The sequence below is a fragment of the Rousettus aegyptiacus genome, unplaced genomic scaffold (genome assembly GCF_014176215.1).
Source record: "Rousettus aegyptiacus isolate mRouAeg1 unplaced genomic scaffold, mRouAeg1.p scaffold_m13_p_4, whole genome shotgun sequence".
Classification (NCBI taxonomy): Eukaryota; Metazoa; Chordata; class Mammalia; order Chiroptera; family Pteropodidae; genus Rousettus; species Rousettus aegyptiacus.
In genome coordinates this window covers 1,559,112-1,581,976 of record NW_023416307.1, presented here as the reverse complement: position 1 = coordinate 1,581,976, position 22,865 = coordinate 1,559,112, and the positions used below count along the sequence as shown (strand labels likewise).

General features: G+C 49.7%; 1 protein-coding gene across 1 annotated transcript in view; it reads right to left on the bottom strand.

Annotated features, from left to right (window-relative positions):
- Window positions 1–22,865, bottom strand: part of DSCAM (DS cell adhesion molecule) — a 510,406-nt gene that overhangs the window by 74,631 nt on the left and 412,910 nt on the right. Inside the window, exons 17-19 of the mRNA XM_016121720.2 lie at window positions 12,121–12,361; window positions 10,548–10,694; window positions 4,941–5,096 (exon numbers count right to left, since the gene is read on the bottom strand). Coding sequence (XP_015977206.1) covers window positions 4,941–5,096; window positions 10,548–10,694; window positions 12,121–12,361 — 544 coding nt within the window. The remainder of the gene's footprint in view (window positions 1–4,940; window positions 5,097–10,547; window positions 10,695–12,120; window positions 12,362–22,865) is intronic.

Sequence of the window (22,865 nt, the reverse complement as noted above, 5' to 3'; positions counted from 1 at the left end):
TGTGCCAGGCCAGCGGCTGGGCTCCCGCCGGGCTCGGTGTTCCACTACCCCTTGGCAGGTCCCTGGACGTGGCATGCTTCTCCCTCCCCACGCCCAGGACCTCCTTACATGATGACCTAGGGTTTTGGGAGCTGTCTGTCTGTCTGTCTGGCTTTGAAGAAGCAACCTTCCATGCTGGGGGAAGCCACGTGACAGGGAATGGTGGCGGCCTCTGTGAGCTGAGGAGACGTTCTCAGCCCTAAAAGCACCTGGGACTGGATCCCGCTAACAACCAGGCAGTGTGGGCGAGGTCCTCGGCTCAGGCGGGACCCTGATTTCAGCCTGTGAGAACCCGGGCCGAGGACCTGGCGAACCCGAACCTGGACGCCTGAGCCATGACGACAGCAGGACAATACGTTTGTACTGTTTTAAGGTGATAAGTTTGTGGCAATTTGTTACACAGCACAGAACATGAATCCACACCGTTAGGACCTTCATTCATGTATCTTAGTAAAACATCAGAGTTGGGGTCCGAAAAAACACTGCCTTGAAGCTGGGCAGAAGTCCGGGTGCCCGCGCGGCCACTTCGGCCGGCTGCCCTTTCGTCACGCTCATTTCTCTGCCCTTGGTGGCGAGGCAAAGGCGGGGGTGTGTGCGTGTGTGCGTGCGTGTGTATAGTGTGTGTGTGTGTCTGTGTGGTGTCTTGTATGTGGGTAGGGTGTGTGCGTGTGTGCGTGCGTGTGTGTATAGTGTGTGTGTGCGCATGTGTGTGGTGTCTCGTATGTGGTTAGGGTGTGTATAGTGTGCGTGAGTGGCATGCTGTGTATGTGTGCAGGCATGCCTGTGCATGTGTGATCCCCACGGGATCCACCTGAACCCCAGCTTCACAGTGGCCTGAGCCATGAGCAGATGACACAATATTGGACGAATGTATCTACACCAATCGTCACAGCCAAGCAATGCACGCGGGGCCCTCCGCCCGCCACACGGCCACAGCTACGTCCGCACCGCCTTACTAGAGCAGTGGGCTCCAGGCATCTTCAAGCAGACGCACCTTTTACCTGGACTAGTACGCGGAACCAATCACAACCCAAGAGGAGGTGGGGTGGCTCTTCCTGAGGCAGAGTGGGGAGCAGGGAGCCCCGCACTGGGTGTCTCTGAGGCGCCCCCAGGTGGCCGTGGGCACCACACACACCTGCGGGAGAAGCACCGCAGAGGAGGGGGCTGCGAAGCCCCCGTGGCAGAGGGGACGGCGGGTGTGTGCGGCCGCGGCACCGTCGCGCGCCACGGGACTCTGGACTCCCTCGCAGCACTGGCATTGAGTGATTCACCGGCAGCCTTCCCGTGGCACACAGTGCCGTCGGCGTCTGCCGAGGGCAGCGATACTGCAGTCAGGCACACGCACACACACTCACACTCACACACGCACACTCATACATGCAGAGTCCATCATTTTTAAGGTGCACCGAGGTGCAGTTACACAATCATCTGAAAATACACCATCCATGCCTGCGAGAGAATTTATGGCTCCGGATGCGGGTGGCCAGAGGGCTCAGGGCCACCCTGATGTCTGTTTATTTTTGACTCACTCTTAGCTCTGCTTCCAGACGTCCCGCCAAACAGATGCTCAATCACGGGAGCAGGGAGCAAAGGTCACACGTGACGCCCCCACCGGCCTTGTCACACACTGCCTTACAGAGACTCACATGCACAAGTGAGGAACTCAGTAAATCTTTGAAGTTAAGCACAACCATCCATATACATGCAAAGTGTTTCCTTTTGCAGGAAAGGGTCGGGGCTGAAACTGCCTCACGCCCAGAGTGAAAACGACCACTGAGAACTAACAGGCTGCACTGTGCTGTGTCTCTTCTCCTACGCCTTTGCTCGGAGTATAACCCTGGCGAACGCAGTGCTATGAGGACTTCACAAACGTTTTAGAATTCAGAATTAGCTGTCTTGGATTTAAAGCCAGAAAGCCAGACAGCAGATAACCTTTGGTGTTAAATTCTCATTGATTGGGCAGTCCTGGGAAAAGAATCCGAGAGTGTGACAATTCTCACAGACCCTGAGACTGCATTTGTGGATTCACGACTATGTCCACGGACCTAGAATGTGTCTAGGGAGCAAGAATCCTTACAGAGGCTGAGATACTGCTTAAGGGACAAAACCTATCCTCCAAATAAATATTTCGATTGCAAATTACCCCCATGGAAGGGGGTAATTTGTCTTATTTTTAACTCTACTTTATCTAGTTTTATTTATTATTTTGTTCTGTGTTTGTATGTTTGAGTAGGAAGTGACAATTTTTTTCCTTTTTAAGATGATTGATGACCTAACGACATTATCTACAATTCTGGCCTTACACTGACAGGTTAGAGACCCTAGTTTAAAAATGTAGTGGGCGTAGAGGACCAAACCAAATGTTTGTTAATGTATTAAATATTTCTTTGTGAGAATATTGATAAACACTGCAACTTCAACCTGTGCCTAGAATAGTGTCTTACTGAGGAAGAACTTAATAAATGTTGGCGATTGTTATTTTACTGGAATTTTATCCACACTTTTATATAATTTAATTGAAGTTGGCAGTCAATTCCAAACTTCAAAACTGTAAGGCTTCCTAGTGGAATACTAAACAGGATCAATGTCCTTAATTTTATTAAGCATTTCTTCTATGATAATTAGGCTCTGCCTCTTTTTTCAACAAGATGCGAAATTGCACTCAGTTCTATAATCAGCCTAAACATCTGTATTAGATATGATGTCTGTAGAGGTGGCTGGCACAATTCTTCACCATTTTTAAGTTAGTGAATTTTTCACGTGAATCTGAGAGATGAACTTATCATTACTTTAGTTTTCTTCTACTCCCACCTAATCTCTGCTCTGGCTTTTTAAAAAAAAAAATGCTGATGCTTTATTCCTGGCCAATAACGCCACGCAGTTCTGCGCCACCGGCCCACACACCAGCACGCATGGAATTCTTCCTCGCCTCCCTGGGGCAACTGGTAGACCCAAGGCAGGACCCTGCATAACCCATTGCATCCCACACACCACCAGGACCACATGAGAAAGCAGAGAATAATTAATGGGCAAAATGGACTTAGGGTCTAAGGCTCAGGTTCTGAGACAGAACTTGATTTGTGAAACCAGAGGATCAATCGGAGATTGATCCTGAATGACCAAGTCAGTGGGAAGCTGTGGCTTCCCATCGGAGTTTTGTACATCCTTCTGAAAAACGCGGGTGTCAAAATTCATGTTGCTGATCAATTTGCTCTTTAAATAATAATTTCAGTGACATCTGTGTTATTGCTTAGCAATGCAAAAGAATGTTCCACCCCTGCTCTGAAGGAGTAGAGATCAAATAATCAAATGTCTAGTGTCAGGAACCAGCCCACTCCGTGTCAGACGAGGTGTTTGCACACATCACTTTGCTTTTCATGTCTTCATTCTGTGCAGTCTGATCGTTACGGAAAGTCTGTACGTGAAGACAGCCAGAGGAGGTGAGGCAAGGTGCCCAGTCCCGCGGGCACCTGGGCATGGCTCTTCGTCTATTACATTTTAGAAATTAAATGAGAGCTGTCTTCACTCAGGACATGGCTTTGTAGGTCTATTAGTGTGTGGCTTCCTAATGGCACTGCATTCTGACCTGAGATTTCTCTGATGACCCAACTGCGTTGAGCAGAGTTGGCTGACACCTGCATATCCCGGGAAGAGTCACCTGTCTGTTCTGGAGAAACTGCACTTGATGAGGATGAATGTGTGTGCCGGGCTAGATGAGGGAAGGGCGGGAGAGACCAGGAAAGCAACACGTAAGGACGGACGGACGGGGCTGTGGTGGGACCAAGGCCGGGTCTGCGGGGGGGGGGGGGCGCCGTGACTGTTGGGGGACAGAGGTACTGAAGAGGAGGGTCTGTCCAGGCCCCCGAGCGTGAGTCCTGAGCTTTGCTTCCACAGGACAGATGTGGATGGGGCGGCAGCATGTTTGACGGCCCACGTGGCGAGCAGGCCGCAGACACCAGGCCTGCCAATACATGGGAGGTGCGGGGGGACAGGTGAACGCGGCCCCTCCTCCACCCCGCCAGCCTCCTGCGGAACAGAGTCGCGGGAGGGAGACCGAGTGGGCACAGAGCGCAGGAAGCCTGGGGTCTCACTTGCCCAACCCCCGCTGCGGCTCTGCTCCTGCGTGGGGGGCTCCACGCAGGGACCGGCTCGGCGTCGGTGGCCCTTCCTCTACTGAGGTGGGGCCGCCCTTCTCACTCTGCTGTGCTATTTACTGGAACTTAAACTGTTCCTTGGGCTCGGCGAAGGCTCCTCAGTTTCCCTCCAAAATACCCCGAAAGCTACCTGCCATGCAGTTTCTGTAGCTTTGGGAAGTCGTCACGTAGCTCAGTCCAAATTGTGTGGAAGGGCAAGAATTAATGGGCTAACACAAAGTGCGCCATGATGTAAAATTTTACTAAATCATGATAGATTGTTATAAAAAAATTAAAAAACCAACACGAAGCTCTCAAGTTAAGGGCTTATTCTAAAGTGGGTCTACAGCTGTCACAGAGCAATACGACTTACGTTGTCAGTCATATTACTAAAGTGGAAGGATGGAAACCATCAGAGCTTACACGCGATGGCTGAGCAGTCCCCACACTTACTCGAACGGGATACAAAACACGTGTGGCGAGTGTTACATCCCTGAGATAAAAGGCATTTTCGTTTAAAATAATACTTAGCTAAAAAAAAGTGATGGGGGAAGAGAGAACCAGGGGTGACCTCAACGCAGGCGACGCGGGGGGCTGACGGAGCGCGGGCCAGGGCAGCAAGCGTCCCGCACGGAGCAGGTCGGGGCGGGAGGACGGCCTCGGGGGCGCTCTCCGACCGGCCCCCCGCCTGCAGCCCCAGCCCAGGGACGTGCCCCGCGGCGGGAACCAAGCGCCCCCACCCCGGCCCGCACCTGCCCCGCTGCTCACCATCCTCCTTGGTCCGTGTGAAGATCTGCTCGCTCCTGACGCCGTCGCCCGCGCGGGTGAAGGCCAGCACCTGGATGCTGTAGTTCGTGTACTTCTCCAGCCCGCCCAGCTCCAAGGAAGGCTGCGTGGTGGTGACGTTCTTAATCTCGCCCAGCTCTAGAGGACAAGAGAACGCCGTCCAGTTACCGCGGCCGTGGCCACGCGCCTCCCCCCGTGCCGTCCTTGATGCCCGGCACTGGCCACGTGCCTCTGTGTGTCACACCCTGAAATCACTCAAAGGGCCCAACACGCCCTTTCCATTAGGAAAAGAGCATTCACACCAGACTGCCACGGAACACCGGGCGGAACGCGGGCCTGAACAGCAAACTCACTCCAACTTAGTGTTCAGACCCGACGCCAGCCCCACGGCCGCCACCCCCGGAAGCCCTCCGGCGTTAGCTGACCAGGCACGACCCTCGCACCCCCACCCAGGAAGCGCAGACTACACAGCGCTCACTCTGCACACACGTTTCCGACCGCGTGGCTAGAATAACCGCGGGCGGCGACCGATGGTCACCAGACGCACCGCGCTGATCGCTTCGCAAGGCCTAGGATTGTCCGACCGCTGTGCCGCGCACCTGGAACTCAGATATACTGCACGTCGACTACAATTAAAAATAAATCTAAAAGGCTGCGCGTATTCAGCGTGTACGTTTTACTGAGTTCGGACACGTGCGCACACTTGCGGTTCCATCACTGCAGCCGAGACGGCTTCTGTGACTGCGCCTCCAAACAGGAGAGATGCTTCTGCAAGCCGAGTGCTTTGTTTTTTGTGTTTTTAAAACCAACTCTACATCGACGCACACGTGTTTTTATGTCCCTAACTTCTCTAACACCTGAGCTGAGCTGAGGCGACTCTGCCAACTCCCCCCTTTCACCTGGAGCGAACTCTCTCAGCACCTTGCTGGGGTGACATGCTGATGTGTCAGAAATTTGGCGTTAGCTAAAAATGCTTCATTTTCTGGAGTGGGATCCGCTAATTACACGCGAAGATGGAACGCTGTGCTCTCCCGTCTTTGGCAGGTGTGCATGGCAGTCTGAGGACACTCACAGTGACGTTAATGCCCCGCAGGTGTCCCGGAGTTTGAAACAAGCCACCTTTGGTGGAGCCAGAACAGGAGAGAAACGCCTGAGGAATGGCTCGTCCCTAAGGCACGTGGCCGTCTGGGGAATGTTGGGGACCGGCCGCATCGTGTGTGACAGCTTACTAAGAACGGGGTGGGCGGTGGAGGTCCGGAGGGAGTCCCGGGCAGTCGCGCGGCTGGCTATAGTGAAAGCCACCACCGTGTGGTTTAGAAAGCAACAAGGCTGCCTGTTGGTTTGTCCTGCTCTCTCTCGCCTTAGTGAAGACCGCCGACGTGCCGTCCACGCTTACTTAGGTCCGAGGCTGGCCACGCACATGCCGGGGGTGGGCGGCGGGCCCTGCATGTGGCGAGGGGGCTGGAGAAACAGGCACGTGTGGGGTGTTAACTGGTGCAGCCTTGGAATGGGCAAGAGCCAGAGGCTGGTTTCTACCTTGAGCAGACTATGGGCGACTTTGGGAGGCAGGACACTTTGCTGGGGTAGAAAGCAGGGTGAGGAGGACAGCCCACCAAAATGCCTTTGGCCTAGTGTCATCTGGGGAGGACAGGGGGATGCAGACTCTCAGGGGCCACAATTTGGAAGCCCTGACAGATGACATGAAAATGAGACAAATGTTTGCTTGTGCGTGGCTGTCGTGCACTCAGTCGACAATTGCTAGACACAGGGGGTCAGAAACGCTCCCCCTAAGGAGGGGTCTGCACCGGATAACATTAGGTCTCTCCCATTATACTATTCACCTATAATTTTCATTTTCCTGAACGTGTCTAATACAGGTCCCTGGATTAGGATAAAAAACCCAAATGTTAATGGAAAAAGGATAAGTATAGATCTCATCAAGATCTTTTCAGATTTAGGAATTTCTACATTATGCCAAAGTTTACACACACATGCACACAAATGCACACACACGTGTACACATGCACACACATGCAAAATCAGGGAAAATGCTCCTAAGGGGGGCGGGTACATGGGGGCTGTGTGCCAGGTGCTAGTTATGAGGACTCGACTAAATCATCGGCCCTCCTGGGGTCTCCGTGTTTTGCTTGTTTGTCTGCTTTTCTCGTTAAGAAGGGCCTAGGCGTCTCTATGTCATGGAGAAAATGGGCTCCAGCGTTAAGACATGAGAGGAAGCCGTGTGCCGTCCTCCAGGAAGATGGTGCGGGGGAGGAGGGCGGCGGGGGGGGGGGGAGCGGTTCACAGGGAGAGGGAGAGGGGGCCGCCTGATCTTTGTCAAGAGAGCAACCATTAAAACGAAAGAATTACATCTGTTCCTGAATCACTCTACCAATTAGAATTAATATTTGGATGTAGACTCATATTGGGGTTTGTATTGTTTTGATGAACTCATTTATCATGAATTAGAAATACAATTACAATCAAAACTCTCAATCAAAATCATCCCCTAAAGATTTCTAAATCGACCCGGCGGCCAGAACCAACTCTTCCCACACATGCACTCCAGGAGGAAAATTATTAAAAAAGCCAAATGCAAAGCAACATGCTTCGTTTTCCATTTTTTTTTAAGCTCTCGTTCTTTTTTATAGCTTAAATATGGGTTTCTCTCATCTGCCTTTCACAGTCACAATAGGGCTATTTTAAAAAAAATATGAGAAGTATAGTGTTCACTTGGAATCATGAGTAAAATAATATGAAATGAATATATAAATTTAGAAATCACACTATTTCTATTAGTGAAAGCTTTTAAAAAACTTTAACAAAAGTTTTATGTATTTATACCCTTCCTCATCCTCAAAGGATTTTAAGGCAGAAAAAAATCAGGGGTGGAAATAAGTTTTCTGAAGCATCCCCCCAACAATCCACAACCACGGCAAACACCCCGGTTGGCACCTAAATGTTGCTTTGCTTTGGAATCATCCACTTTTGTCTTGAAGAAAGAAAAAAGAGATAAAAAGTAGCTCGGATTCAGATAGAAAAAGGACTTTTCAAAGTATATCATTTCCTTAGCAATCTCAGATGAATTGCTTCACTCAGGTCTTAAAAATTATTTAACATTCTACTTATGATAAAATTCTCAGACATTTCACTGACGTGTTGTATGTTTATCCTGAGTTATCAAATATGTATCAACCAGTTTTACTTTATCTAATCATGTTAACGATAACAAAATGCTTTCTTATATGTATTTTTAAAAGTATTTTGAGTAATTGCTAATCACAGCGGTAGTAACGCTGTCTCTCCCAGTCTGAGTGTGCATGTGTGCGTGTGTGTGTGTGTTTGTGTTCTCGAGGGTCAGTGGGCATAGATCCCTGCACAGTAGCTACATGTTCTGTGTCTGTGGAAACCTCAGGGCCACACCCTAAGGAGTTTGTGCAAAAGCACCCAATAATTCCATGAAATTTCTGCTAATTCATTCATCTCTCATAGGCAGGTAAGGGTGACTGTTCAGACGCAGTTGATATTTCTGAGGGTTTCTTTCTTGTCTTTTGGAAATTAAGTACTGAACTTCTACAGTGGACACCAAGTACATCGCTTTGATCTTAACAAAGAGAGTAAAAGTGTCTTTAGGATGGTGGGCATTTCCAAGCATCATTTATTTAAATAAGGTTATGTGTCTGAATAGCCAAGTTTTTAAAGTTTGAAGAGGGTAAAAGTTGACCGAACCATATAAAGCACATCATCCACCGGAGAACTAAGAGGGTAACAGGCAATATTTGCAAATATGAGTGATATGTAAAAATACGAATAAATAGTCACCACTGGATTCTGGAAATATTTCCAACAAGAACAAAAAGGAATTATTTCAGCATAACACTGCCTTTAGGTGAGTGTGTTAGGGAGTTTAATTTTATCTTATTCAAGGTGAGGAGTAGAAACCAGAACAAATACATGCAATGATATCCTTTGGCATTGTGTCAATAAAATAGATAATTGGCACATTTCTGTTCCTCTACACTTTACATCTATGGGACTTCTAAAAGCTTTTTTTGGGAGGAGAGTGTGAGGTTGTGGAAGAATCGTCCACTCTAATCTGTCCCTCAGTGGGGCTGGCTGCACATTATGGGACTGCGGTTCTATGCTCACGAGGTCCTCCCTGGCTCACTGGTCTTGAACTTCCAACAGGGCAGACACTGCATCCTCGGTGTCTAGCAGAGCACAGCACAGAGCACGTGCTTGGCTAACACGTCTGCTCTAGGACTGAGCACATGACTCTTTACAGACTGCCTCCCAGTGCCTTGTGCAAGGTGTCACACTGGACATCAAGAGGGTTCGGGTCTTGCCCTCAGCCCTGAGAAGCAAATCTGCTTACAGACATAAACAGTTAAGGCTGAGACACTGCTGTTTACTTAGCAAATTAGGCCAATACTGCTAGGGAGCCTTCCTTCCTCTATTCTGGAACTCCTGCGGCCTCCGAGCTTGTTACCTGGGTGGAGCAGTGATCTGCTGGGCAGAGCTGACCCAGGTGGTCCTGAGTGGGAGTGGGATACACCTGGGAGCCCCGGCTGTGTTTGCTCAAACTCAGAGGTGAGCTTCCACCAGGAGGCCATGCCCAGCCAGAGGGGCTGAGAGGAGCCCCAGGCAAGAGAGAAGGCAGGACCCAGGGACAGGGGGACAGGAAGAGTCTGGGAAGTGGAGAGCACAGGAGGATGAGGGTGTGTGTGTGTGTGACGTGTCCTCAAGCGTCAGTGGACATAGTGTCGGTGGGCATTGCGTCAGTGGGCACAGTTCCCTTGGCACATCAGCAGTGGGCAGACCTCGGGAGGCCACTCCTGCCGGGGGCTGCACTGCAGGCGTGCACCTGTCGCGCTCACGCGGGGGGGCGTCAGCCTGGCTCTGCAACGTGCCACCTGACAGCAAAGACACTGACGTGTGTTCCACCCAAGACACTTTGGCCCCAATCCTGCCGCCACCTGAGCGGGCACTCTCAATCAAAGTCCTGCCGAAACAGGAGAAATTCTGAAATACGACTGGAGAGGGAAAAAATAAACACAAAGAAACCAGAAGAGGAATGTGGGGAAAGGAGGAGAGAGAGGGGAAGAAGAAACGGGAAAGGAAGGAGACAAACAGGAGGGTCCAGGGGTCTGGCATTCCTTCCTAGTTCCCCCGAAGTCCAACTACAGGAACTGAAGAAGTTTTCCTGCTGAGTCTACTGGGGACTAGGAGGAAGTCAGCCTCTCAAGATACTCATCACGGAGAACTTTCTAGATACAGATCAAGGTTATGGTGCTGCCCGCAGAAGCTTGACAGAGATACTCATAATTAGGAAAACACATCCATGCTTAGATTTCCCAAGTGCCGCCCCCTCCTAGACCTCACACTGCTTTTTGAAGGAAGGCAATGCTTTAAACTGCTGTGTGCACCTGTTAAAATACTGGGCGAGAGATAAGAACAGAACGACGTGGACAAAAGATGAAAGCGCTCAGTGATAGAGAGACGCCTGCCGTATCCAGAATCCCGTATTAGGATAGCAGCCTGCAAATCCCAAAGACCTGGGACAAACCGAAAGACCTGGTTTAATCCTCTTACCTCCGTCCATGAGGTTGGCCCAGTAAATGACTCTGAACCCCTGGAGAATGCCATTCAGTGCTTCCTTGGAAAGTGTGGACCAGGATATTGATATGCTTTCTGGTGACGTTGCTATGGCTTGGACATTTTCAGGGGGGTAACTGGGCACTGAAATTAAATAATTAGAATCTGTAACAACGGCGGGTGCTTTCATTATCAGAGCAATGACGAATAAGCAACATTAGTTTACTATTTCAATGTGCAAGCAAAAGAAACAAATTACGCTCAATTCCCAAAGTTAAGGAAAATGCGAGTACCACTCAGTAGAGTATCACGAGTTTATGCATATGTTCTAATAGACGTCCCCGCTCTCTCTTCCCAGCTGAACTACCTCACTTTTAAGGAGGTCGTCCTAAGCTTAAGGAGCTGAGAACGCTTCTGATCTTAGTGTACGGGTAACGGCCACTGCTGGTCCGGCTTAGTTTCCTGCTACTCTTGTAAGTTACTGCTTTAAGATGCATTTACTTCGTACAATACATTCCCTTTATTTAGTAATATCCTGCACATAAACTGGAAGACTAGCTACTGAAAAGTACTAAAAAGCAGACACGTGATCATAGCTTATTCACTATCCCACCCTCATCTCCAGCCTTCCTTTCAACGCCATATTATGTCAGAGGAAAGAGAGAAAAGAGGCCAATATTCCGGTTAGAAGAATATCTGAAACATTTTTCATATCGAATTTATGCAAACCTTCAATGCTGTATCTAGGAAAGGAGACAAAAATATTGACCGAACCATATGCATCAATGAAAAATGAGCATCAAAGCATAAACCAAAGGGCATTGTTGATCACCACTGCAAAGATTATAAAGATGAAAAGAAAATCCCAGTCTTCAAGTTCCTGGTTATCTAAGACTTCTCTTTCTATAAAAATTGTCAGAAATTATAGATGTAAGTCACCCTGTGCCTCCTCAAGCGTATGACCAAGTGGCTAATTGCACAAGAGATAATTGCATTGTAAACTTGCTGCAGTTAAACCCATATCTTATCTAAAAGTCTGCATCTCGGCACCCCAGGCTTTCTCTCTTTTCAAGCACGACTGGAAACTGGAGATTTTAGGTCTGTTTTAGGTCTCCACCAGGTCGTGGTAGAAGTGAGAATTAATTCCTTTTGGCCACTAGGGGGCGCTCGGGCACCATGAGATTTTCTACCTCTTTCTGTTCTCTGGTCTCCAACAGCTCGAAAATAGAAAGCAATCATAAAAAAGGGGGGGGGGGGAATTCTCCTTAACATCGATTTGGGAGAAAGTCTTAGAAAATCAGATTCGTACATTCTGGTCAGACTTCTGCAGTCACAGAGAGCCTTGGTTTCACTTGGGAACACACCTCACTCCTGTGCAAGGATTTGGGCTTTGCGGTCAAGATCCGTCAAGGGCGGGGGCGAATCAGTGCGGTCCTCCGGTTAATGAGGACCAGCCTGTCCAGTGGGAACCCTGGCCCCCTCGTCACCGCAGAGCCGACAGGCGGCCGGGCTGCGGGGTCGGTCCCAGAGTGCGACCGGAAAGCCGCGCGCCGCGGTCCCCGGAACCTACCATCCTCGAGGGTGGTGGTGATGATTTCCTGAGAAGAAGGCCCCGTCCCGGCCCGGTTGCAGGCCTGCACCACCAGGCCGTACTGCGTGAACTTGTTCAGGTTGTCCAGGGTGTAGATCTCGCTGTCCCCAGTGGTGTCGATACTGATAATGTTGAACTGGAAGTTGCCCCCAGTGCTGTACTCGCGGTAGCCTATCTGGTAGCCTCGGATAATGCCATTTTGCAAATGTTTCTTGGGAGCCTGAACGGGAAAGAAAAAAATACACTAAGGAACACTTGACAGGAGGGAAACCAGCACCCGCCCGCTTCTTAGAGACACCAAAACAAAACCGAATGACCCTGGTGCCAATAACCACAGGCGCAGTGAGGGTAACAGCGTTAGTGCAAGCCCCTCACCCCCAGGGCCGGCTTGCGGCGGGTCCACTTCCGGCTTGAGGGGGGCGCCCTTCCGGTGAGTTGTGCACCCACTTCCGGCTTGTGGAGCGCCCACTTCCGGCTCGTGGCGGGCCCACTTCCGTCTTGAGGAGGGCGCCCTGCGCCCTTCAGGTGAGTCGTGCCCCCACTTCCGGCTTGTGGCGGGTGCACTTCCGGCCGGGGGCACGCGCGCTTCCTCCCCTTGGGTTGATAGCTCCGGCCCTCCCCCTAGCCCGGCGACACTGCAGTGCTGCGACGCACGACGCATGGTTGACGGAGGCGGCCACACGGACACACGGGGCAGACAGGGACCCGGCGGCCGAGCCTGTGCTCTCAGCCCCTCCGTGTGCCGCCACCGCCGACCTCCAGGGGGCGCCGCCATGGCGGGTGGCGCCTCGGCGTGCGTGCACGGCGCGGTGACTCCAGGCCTCCCGGGCTCACCGGCAGAGGCGGCGGAGCTGCACTCCTGCCACATCGTCGGCTTGTGTTCACGGCTCCTGCCCTCGCGAAGCTTGCTCTCTTGGGGGACATCCTGGGTTGAAAGCTGGGTGTGCAGGGGAGTCCCCTGCCGAAGGGAAGGCAGGCTTCGTTCCTCAAGGCCCAAGCCATTTCGGAATCATCTTACGGTGACCCGACCTGGCCAGGGCGTCGCTAGCTTCGCTCTGCTGATGGCAGAGGGTCTGCTGAGTCACAGGCAGCACGGTTATGGCTGGCCGATGTGCCTTTTTAAGAAGCCAGACTCTTCAAGAATAAGAACCCAAGCGATGTTCTAAAGTAATAAAGGTTTTGTAGACTTCCAGGCAGTCTACAGTGGGTGTGTGTGTGTGTGTGTGTGCACGCGCACACGTGCGTGAGTAGCATGTGTGTGGGCATGTGATTACGTGCACGTGTGTATGTGTGAGTGTGTCTGTGCGTGCACGTGAATACAGACTACGGATTTAGATTCCTCTGGGCTCTGAAATGCTTTCTCTGCCCTGAAACTGTTTACAATCCAAGTGGAGAGGAAACAAACACTTAGGGAACTGGAGAAATCTTAAGTGTCGCAGCTGCGGTACCGGTACCCGGCGGAGGCCAGCAGGCTTCCAGGGGTGGCGCAAGCAGAGTGGGAAACAGCCAGAAGTGGAGGGGAGGGCGTGCTGGGCGGAGCCTGCAGAAAGGGGCGAGGCTAAAGTGGAGCAGGGGGTGCCTACCGCTCAGCACAGGTGAGACTCTGGCAGGCAGAGGGGAGCTGCCGCCATCACTAGCAAAATGTGAAGGAGGGGAGTCCACACCGCGAGAAGGCAGGAGAAGGCTGTGAGCGGATAGCAGCATGAAGGAATTCAGCAAATATGTACGGGTTTGCCTAATATGGCAACCTCCCGGTAGAATTAGATGCCTCCAGCTATCTATCCTTAGGTGTGAGTCTGGGCTGCACGAGAGCCGTAAAATCACATTTCTTTTTAAAGTAAGTTTCCTCACTTACAGTTCTCTTGGATTCCCATTGTTTTTCTCAACCAGTCTGATTTCATGCCTGAACACGTGCTGAGGGATATTGACGGACAGTCAAGTAAACCATGACTAACTATTTCCGTAAGGTTGGCACAGTTAAGAACCTGACTTAAAAGCTCACACTTTTCTTAACTATAAACACATGTCTGTGCAGTCCTGTTTTTGGACTAATGAACAATGGCTCTTCACTTCACTTTGAAATCAGATGTGAAGATTTTAGATTTCGAGAATTTGGTCACCACAACCACTGAATTGCATTTGTATCATTTGATTAATTAATACAATTAATTTTCCTGCCAAAGTCATCTAAAAGTCAAATTTAAAACAAAGACATTTCTCCTATTTCATAGTTTTTAAATGTTAAGTACAGTGAACAAATATAAATTATATATTTATATATATCTGTATATATACATACATATATGTGTGTGTGTGTGTGTGTGTATTTAAACTAGGTTTAAACCCATTAAGTATTCTAATGTTTCAAATGACTCCCTGTGAGGCTTTTTAAGTCTCCCTAAGATACCAAGTCAGGATCCCAGTACCGAAGCTATGGAGTCAGGCCAAGAAGAAAGTGTGGGGGGTGGGGGGAAATACCCACAAGAAAACATTCGCATGCAGCACTCAATTTAGCGAAACCTTCTGCAAGTAGAGACAGCTGCTTGCTCACCTTTAAGATTCATCAAGCCTGTGATCTGGTTGCTTGGGTAGGTGGAGAAATCGTCCTTTTTCTCTCTCATGAGTAAAAACACATTCTAACTAGCTTAATTATGATAGACAATATGGGTGTTTTCTGTTCAAGTTCAATATTTTGTAAATCAATACAACATATTTTACATTTTCCTTAGAACTAAATTTTGGTCCTGCTAGTTCTAGAATGACACGAAGGTTTTTATTTGCTTATCTTCCACAAAAACATTTGTAGGGAAATTATTTTGTTTTATAATACAAGTATTCAGCCACCATTCCTATGAAATAGCTATTCACATTTTGATAAATTCTTATTTATGAAAGCGAAGTTAAAGTTTTTTATTTCGCATGGTTGTCTTCATACTCTGGGATTTGGTATTTGATATATTTCATTTAATATGCTATCAGGATCATATTCCCATGTTTCCCCCACAGTCTTTAAAAATCATATTCCATATTTTGATGCTTTATTTAATCATTTTTCCACTGTTGGGGATACCATTGTTTTGTATTACCAATTTTCTACCACCAGTACCACATTAAGTACCTCTGTGATACATTTTATCTGTTTTTAAGTTTATTAGATTCAGGCCCTAGTAGTGGGTGACTGTCTTATTTTAATTAGATTGTGTTTCAATTGCCTGTTAATGAGGTAGGATTTTTTGCTGATTCTTTTAGACATGCCACACGATATGGTGACTTAAGGGACTATGTTTATTGCAAGGAACAAACAAGAGAGCTCTTCTCCAGTTTTCTTAATGTTCCAATTCTGAAGAGATGTATGTTGAATAGAATTATGAGCTATTTGAAGATAGTGGTGATTTCACATCTTTTCATAGTTCTAATCCACTCTATACTTATCATGCAGAAAGAATTGTTGCACCTGAGAAAGAAGTGATAGATTTTTCTTACAAATCCATCATGCGCTCATGACTCCATAGATTGCTGGCCCCAGAGCATTTTAAAATGATCTAAAAAAGGTTGTGTTTGGAGTGACTGCTAATGGGTATGAGGTTTTGTTGTGGGTGATTGAAATGTTCTAAAATTAGATTCTAGTGTTGGCTACATATCTCTGTAAACGCATTAAAAGCCACCAAATTGTACATTTAAATAGTGAATATTATGGCATGTTACTTTCATCCCAATAAAGCTGTTTTAATAAAAGGTAGCATGCTGAAATCATGCTATCTTTACTTAGGTTATCTATCTTTCTAATTCAATTACAATAGCCAGCCCCTGCCACAACCATGATGACTGCCGCCCGCCAGTACTCACCACCTCTGTCACCACAGCTTCACCATCACCATCACCACAGCCAACATCGACACCACCGCCACTTATAACCACCGCCGCTAACGCCATGCCCCATCGCGACCACCACCATCACTGCCATCACCAGCATCTGCACCACCTTCATCACCAGCATCGCCCCTGGCAACACGTCCACCACCAGGACCACCGCTTCCTTTACCACCAGGACGTTCATCACCGGCATCACCACCACCATCACCGCCGACGTACCACACCTCCTGCATCGTCACTACCACCAGCACCAATAGCGTCTCTACCGTCGTCACCATCAACATTGCTGCCACTGGTACCAACGTCGTCGACAACACCATTCATTATCTAACACCACCTCCACCTGTACCCCTTCTACCACCTTTACTCCCATTCTCACATCTACCTCAATGAGCGAATCACTGCCACAACCTCCAATCCTCCAGCACCATCGTCACTGACATGAGCATCCTCGTCACTGTCGCCACGACCACCAACATCGCCATCACTAACTCAGTGCCAACTCTCATTACCCTACCCGCATCACTTTCTGAACTCCTGCTTTTCCCCATTTATCTTCAAAACAACCCTGAGAAGTCTCGTTATCCTTATCATCCTCAACATGAAGAAACCGAAGGTCAAAAAGGTTAAAATATCTTCCTCAAAGTAAGTGTAGAGAGTTGGAATTCTAACCCAGGTGTTTCTAAGAGTTGTATTTAGTTTCTGCAACTCACAGAGCCTCAAAAAAAGTTTTCCCCTTTTTGCAAAGCTTGTTAATTAGGTTTGTAGACATACACTAAACACAGCATTTTTAAGTCTAAGAACAATCTAACAAATCACATAAAGAGAAAGTATTATGTTTTCATGCACTAAAGTAAGCAAAAATTCTAACTATGGTAGGCAGAGTTTAAGTTTCGATTATTAATTTGTAGGCTGAATAGTCAGATTTGAATTTAGAGATGTGTTTACATTAAAGAAATCCTTGAGGACATACTAAAAACACAGATCTCTTTTTAAAAAAAGTCTATAAATACAGGAATTTTGTACAATAAGTGTAGGAAATTTTAAGGGCTGTTGTTTAAGTTCCAAAATCTTTTGAAATTGACCCTGGAAGTGCTCTCTGAGTTGCGTAGACCACAAGCCAGCAGGATAAGGGTGTGGATCGCTTCAAGCCAATTATCTGGCAATGGCTTCATATCATCCTAAGACAAGTCAGGATGTAATGCCCTTTACAAATTGTTTTTGATGGCACTTTAAACATTTCTACTTGGAGCACGTGTCTATCTGGAACCAAGAGAGCTGGTTGGCTTGTGTCTGAGAGAAGTCATCCTCATGGGAAGACAGTTCTGGAGCACTATTCTCCAGCTGTTAAGTAGCATCAAAGAACAATTGACAAAATGGGTCAAAGAAAATAATTATTTGCTTTCAGCAAATTAAGCAAATGGATTTAATAGTGGGGTTGGAAGAAAGGGGAAATCAGGTAAGGGGCCTTGAAGAATGCTCTGAATCTGGGTTGCATGATACTGGAGAAGACAAATTTTCTAAGCAACCCCTTGGGCCGTGCACTTGCTCCCCCTAAATCTCAGCAGTGCTCGCCGTGAGATCCGAGCTCTTCAGGAGTCCTCCCAGGCTAATGCTCCCTGTGTGTCTGACCTGGGATCTTCCCCTGATAAGTATGGAAAGTCTAACTCTCTCACATTTTCCCATCCCACGAAAGCCCCCATCAGAGATTGCTTTTCTTCCTCCTTGCTACGATCAAACCCAACCCGTTCTCCACAACCGGCTCGGCGTCTGGCTTATCAGGACATTTCCTATGGCCGCCTCCATCCAGTGCATCCTGTCCCCGCTCCGCGGCACTCACCCACCCCCCAGCCACTCGGCAGGAGCCGACCACTTCCTTCTCCTCTTGGGGCCGCCATTCCATGTCAAACGCCCGGCGTCTAAGGACGTGACTGCAAGCTCCAGGAGCACGAGGCTTCCCGCAAACGTGCTCGGCATCGCTCCCACCCCCTCGTCCCCATCAGGGCTTCGACACGGGGGACAGTCTCGGAAAACGTTTTGTGGATAAAGAAGAAAATGGTCTTGAGCATTTATGAGGTGCAGCAAAAGTGATGGGTAAGAGTGGCCCCGGCTGCAGGGTTATAATCTGACTGGATAAGGGGCTGTTCGGAAGGGAATAAAGACTGAAGATATTCCCAGGCTGCGGACCCGCGACCCAGCGGCAGGTCAGAGGCCCTGGGGTCGAAGCCCCCGGGTCATCCAGCACAGAAGGGGCTCGTGGGAGCCACGTGGGGCAGCCTGGAGAGCTGGCTTCCATGCTGTCACTTAGCATAATGAGCCGTGCATGCGGATGAGAGACCCTGGCAGGACTTGGAGGGGGCCACTTGACTTCCCAGGCCCATCAGGAAAGAAAATAGCCTCTGCAGAGCCAATTTATTTGGACAATGTCATCCATTTTTTCTTCTTTCTTTCTTAAAACAAGGATTGCAGAGAACTCGTTCAGCCAGGCAGTGGGTTACATGTGTTTTCAATAAGGGCCATTTAAGGCAGATCTGCAGATGTATAGCAAATCCGGAACCAGTCCTCCCAGTACGTAGTGAAAGAAGGTTTGGAAAGTAAGTGAGAAGGGAAAAAAAATACAAAGCTAAAGAGGAGGAGGGCTCCCTCCCCTCTGTCTATGGTCAAGAATCCGGCTCTCCGAGGCCAGGCCCGCAGGAGGCCGTGGGTGTTTACAGGCCACTCGGCAGGTGAGTGTTCTGCTTTGACCTTCCTTCGAATCCCTTAGAATGGACTGCGATTCTAAGAGAAGGCCTCTCCCACTCTGTAATGTTTCTCACGGAAGAGCTGTTTTTCCGCGTGGAATTCTTTTCTTCTCTTCATTTCTCTTTGGACGCCGTAATGACCTGTGCTTCCTTCCATTTGGCTCATTCGTCTGCCGTCTGTGGCCCTCTCTCGGCCCTTTCCGGCCTGGCACGTCTTCCCCCCCGGGGTCTCTCCAAACAGGCTTCTTCCACCGGCCCAGGTGCCCTTCCTCCAGCCTCCGAATCCCTCCCCCTCCCCCGCTTCCTTTAGGGAGGGATCTCCTTTGATCTCCATGACAACAGTAGCACCGTGTCAACTCGTTTGTGCAGTTTGCAAGTGCCTGTGTTTTCTGTGTCCATCCAAATCAGCCTGCCGGCTGCCCGTGGCCGATTCTTCGCTCTTTAAAGAGACGGTGCTCACAGTGCCATCGTGGGTGTGAGTGATCGGGACAGGCCACTCTTCTTGGGTTACCCAGCGGCCAGGTCCTGCGGCCTGCACAGCCCCCTCCCCCGTCCCACCGCAGGCCCGTGGGCTTCGCTCAGTGCCAGGTCCTCCTGCGGACTGCAGAGCTGCAAGCCCCCACCGCAGAATCCCGCCTCCCAACAGCACCACATTGCTCCTGCGTGTTGAGCAATTCAGTTGAAAAATGAATTGAAAATTCCTTTTAGATTCCTGCAAATTCCCTCGAAATGTAACCTGTCCTCAGTCCCCTTTTACTACAGGGGTGGGGGCTGCCTTTTCCATCCTCGCGGACTCCCTCCAGCCCCCTGCCCTGCCCCTCAGCGTCTACTACAGCTGCTACTCAGTAACGGTCAGCGGATGGATGCCTTAGATTTCATGGCCGAGCAGTGGTGTCTCTGTTTTGCACAAGGCATCACGGATTAAAGGGGCACGTGGTGCAGGCCATGCTGAAGGTCTGCACAGAGTATCGGGGAAGGGAAAAGGGAGACGTGCCTTTTCCAGACAGAAATGGAGAGAAGGGGCATGTCATCCAAGCCTCGAGGAGGACCAGCCCTGGGTGGGGAGAGGCAGAAGCAGTCAGCACCCACAGCCACGCCCAGGGCAGGGACCGAGAGCTGACCCAGGAGAGAAGTGGCCCCTCATGGAGGTACATCTGTCGGGCTCGTGCGGATGGCAGGGGTGTAGAGGAGGCTAGGGAAACACTGGGGTCCCACCCAGACCTTCGGACTCAGAGACGCATGCTGGGGTCAGGGATCGTGTTCTAACAAGCTGCCCAGGGGACTCTGGGGCACACTCAAGTCTGAGAACCAGCGCTGTCGGCGCTGGGGAGTCATGAAAAGGTTTAGGATTGGCCTCGCTGGGGCCGGATGGTTTAGCTAAAAAGCAGTGACTATGCCTTCCCTGATTTCACAGGTCACCAGTAGCCCAACTTCCTGGCCACTCTGCAGAACAGAAGGAATGAAAGCAGATAAGACTGTCAGGCCTTCACGGTCCTGAGAGCACGCGGCAGCGAGGGACCCTGCTCCAGGTGAGGCTTGGCCAGAGGGGCACGAACGACACTTTGGCCGGACAGAGCACTGCCACTGGTCCCACCAGGGGTGGACAGCGCAGCCTCTCTAGGCAAACGACGGATTTTGAGTGACTGATGGCAGAAAGAGGGGAAGCACACATCATTTCCTCAAAGCACGTTTTCGTTTGGGCCTCTTGGAATCGCATTAGGCTAAAGACACTGTCTGTATCACAGGTCTTATACGAGGATCTGTAGGTCACCCGACTCCCTTCCCACAGCTGCTGTCCATCCGAGCAGGGAAAGAATGAAGGGGTGACATGTTCTGGAACAAACAGTGAACACACGGTCTGACAACGCGACATGCTTGGAACAAAGGGGCTCCTTAATTCAGGTGATGAGGTGTGACAGAAGGTCCGAAGTGTGTACTATCTTGAGAGGCCGAGAACTTTGCTTTGCAGCCAATAGTTACCCAAATCTAGCCAGACTTGACAGCTGAGCAGAAGGTGGTAGCCAAGGGTACATGTGGCCTCGGGACGCGGATGTAGACATTTAGAAGCAGGTTCTTAGAATGTGATAGGATGAAATTGAGCTCAGCTACCGCAAAGCAGGACTCTGTTCATTTGATTTCCAAACTGCTGTATAGCTCCCATTTCATTCATACGTTCACGCTATCATTCATTCATTCTTCTAACCAGCAAACATTTGCTGAATAGCTACTCTTTGTAACGTCTATGTAGGGTTTCTGCTCAGAAGAACTGAAGAAGACCCGAGGGTCAGAGGACCTGCCAAATGACGGGGAGGCTCTGCCTTCACATTTGCAAAGACCTCCTCAGGGCTTTAACTCTTTGCTCAAAGAGCCAACTAGAGGAAGCTACAGGTGACATATTTCACCTGTACGCACCTGCTCCCCAGGTGTCGTCTCAGGCTCGTAAAGCTGTGTCCTGGAGCCAAGTCCGTTTGGCCACTTGTTTTCCTATGGCTCTTACCTAAGAATACATGTTTTCTACAATTTCAGATGTTTGCACAAAGCAAAAGAGGAAGAACATTTTGCACATTTCCGCGTGCCCAAGGAAAGCCCAGCTGCACTCACACGCTTGCTTCTCGTCTGTGTCTGCTTCCTGTGCGACAACGGCGCAGTCGAGTAGTTAAGACAGAGTCCTAAGACCCACAACGTGAAGGTATTTACAGAAATTGTCTCCAGACCCCCTGGGATGCAGCGCTGTGGACCGAAGCCATGGCCAGAATCGAACTCACTGGGTGGGCTGAGGTTGGAGGCAGCCTGGGAGGTGGGAGGCGACCGGTGGGCAGAGGGGTGCCCCCGAGAGCGGAGGGGTGGAGAAGGGCCAGGGTCTGGGCTCCACGTTTGACAGAGGAGGCCGCCCTCCTTGCAGGGACGGCAAAGTTCTAACTCGTGTTGCATCAGAAGACGAGAGATGTCTGCATCAACCCTGGACCTTTGCCCATGGGCGTGAGAGCTGCCGTTCATACCCTAGTGACGATTCAGGCCTCGGATGGCAGGGCCCCTGTAGGTATTTGCTGCTGTCTCTTATCTGCGCTTGGGTAATTAAAGGCGCCAGCCTTCACGAAGGGGATCCCAGGCGCCAGCCTGCGGGAACGGGCATTGGGAGAAGGACATTGACGCGGGCTGCTCTGCTCCGCCGGGAGCACGCTGGGCGCATGGGGACCGTTTGGGGCGATGCGCCTGACAGCTGCCCGAGTGCGGACGGAGCCCCAGAGTGGGCGGCGCTGCGAGGCCCCCGAATCGCACCTCCTCCTTCCGGGAGTTCTCGCTTCTAAGAGCCAGCACGCCTTCTGAATTCTTACATCAGTCATGTAAAAACGGGGCTCATTTCCAGGTTTGGACTGTGTCTGGCAGGAAAGCAAAGAGGTGCTTTTTAAAAAGATGCCGTTGTTTTATTTCCTATGTTTCTGTGATTACGGAAAGCACAAGAAACTTTTACGTTCAGTCTCCAACTCAAAATTTTCAAAAAAAAAAAAAAAAAAAAAGTCCTAATGGGAAAAATCCATTACAGGCATTGTAAGATCAGTTTTCAAACTTTTTAATATGAAGAGGACTTCAGTTTTTTTAAAAAAAATCATGGAAGGTATCTTGAAATAGAGTTAGTTGGTTACATCTTAGCGCCTAAGTAAAATATTTGTATCGGCAACATGAATCTGAGAGTATATGTTTCTCTGTTCTGCTCCATGTTACAGAATGTGGAAATTCGTTGCGTTAAAATCTCCTAGGGCAGCTAGCTGACGCCGCTCTGGCTGAGGTGAGCTCCTCCCGAAACAGACCCTGAAGAACTCTGCAGACCTTTGCCCAGCCCGTCTTAAATGATGCGAGTGAGATCGGAGGCCTCCCCCGCCTCAGGAGACATGTCCAGGATATAGCAGGTGCCGTCTGATCCGTGGCATTCTTGATGGGACATAGGTTTTCCTTTGATTTTTCCCTTCTAAATCTGTGCTCCATTTAATAACTTATCTCCCTCCTCTGATTTCTCTGACAAGATGGGGGTTGTCGTCGGCAGGATGGCATGATGACGGCTAAACAATAAACACATGAAACGGTGTATATTCATGTGTTCGCTCACTCGGT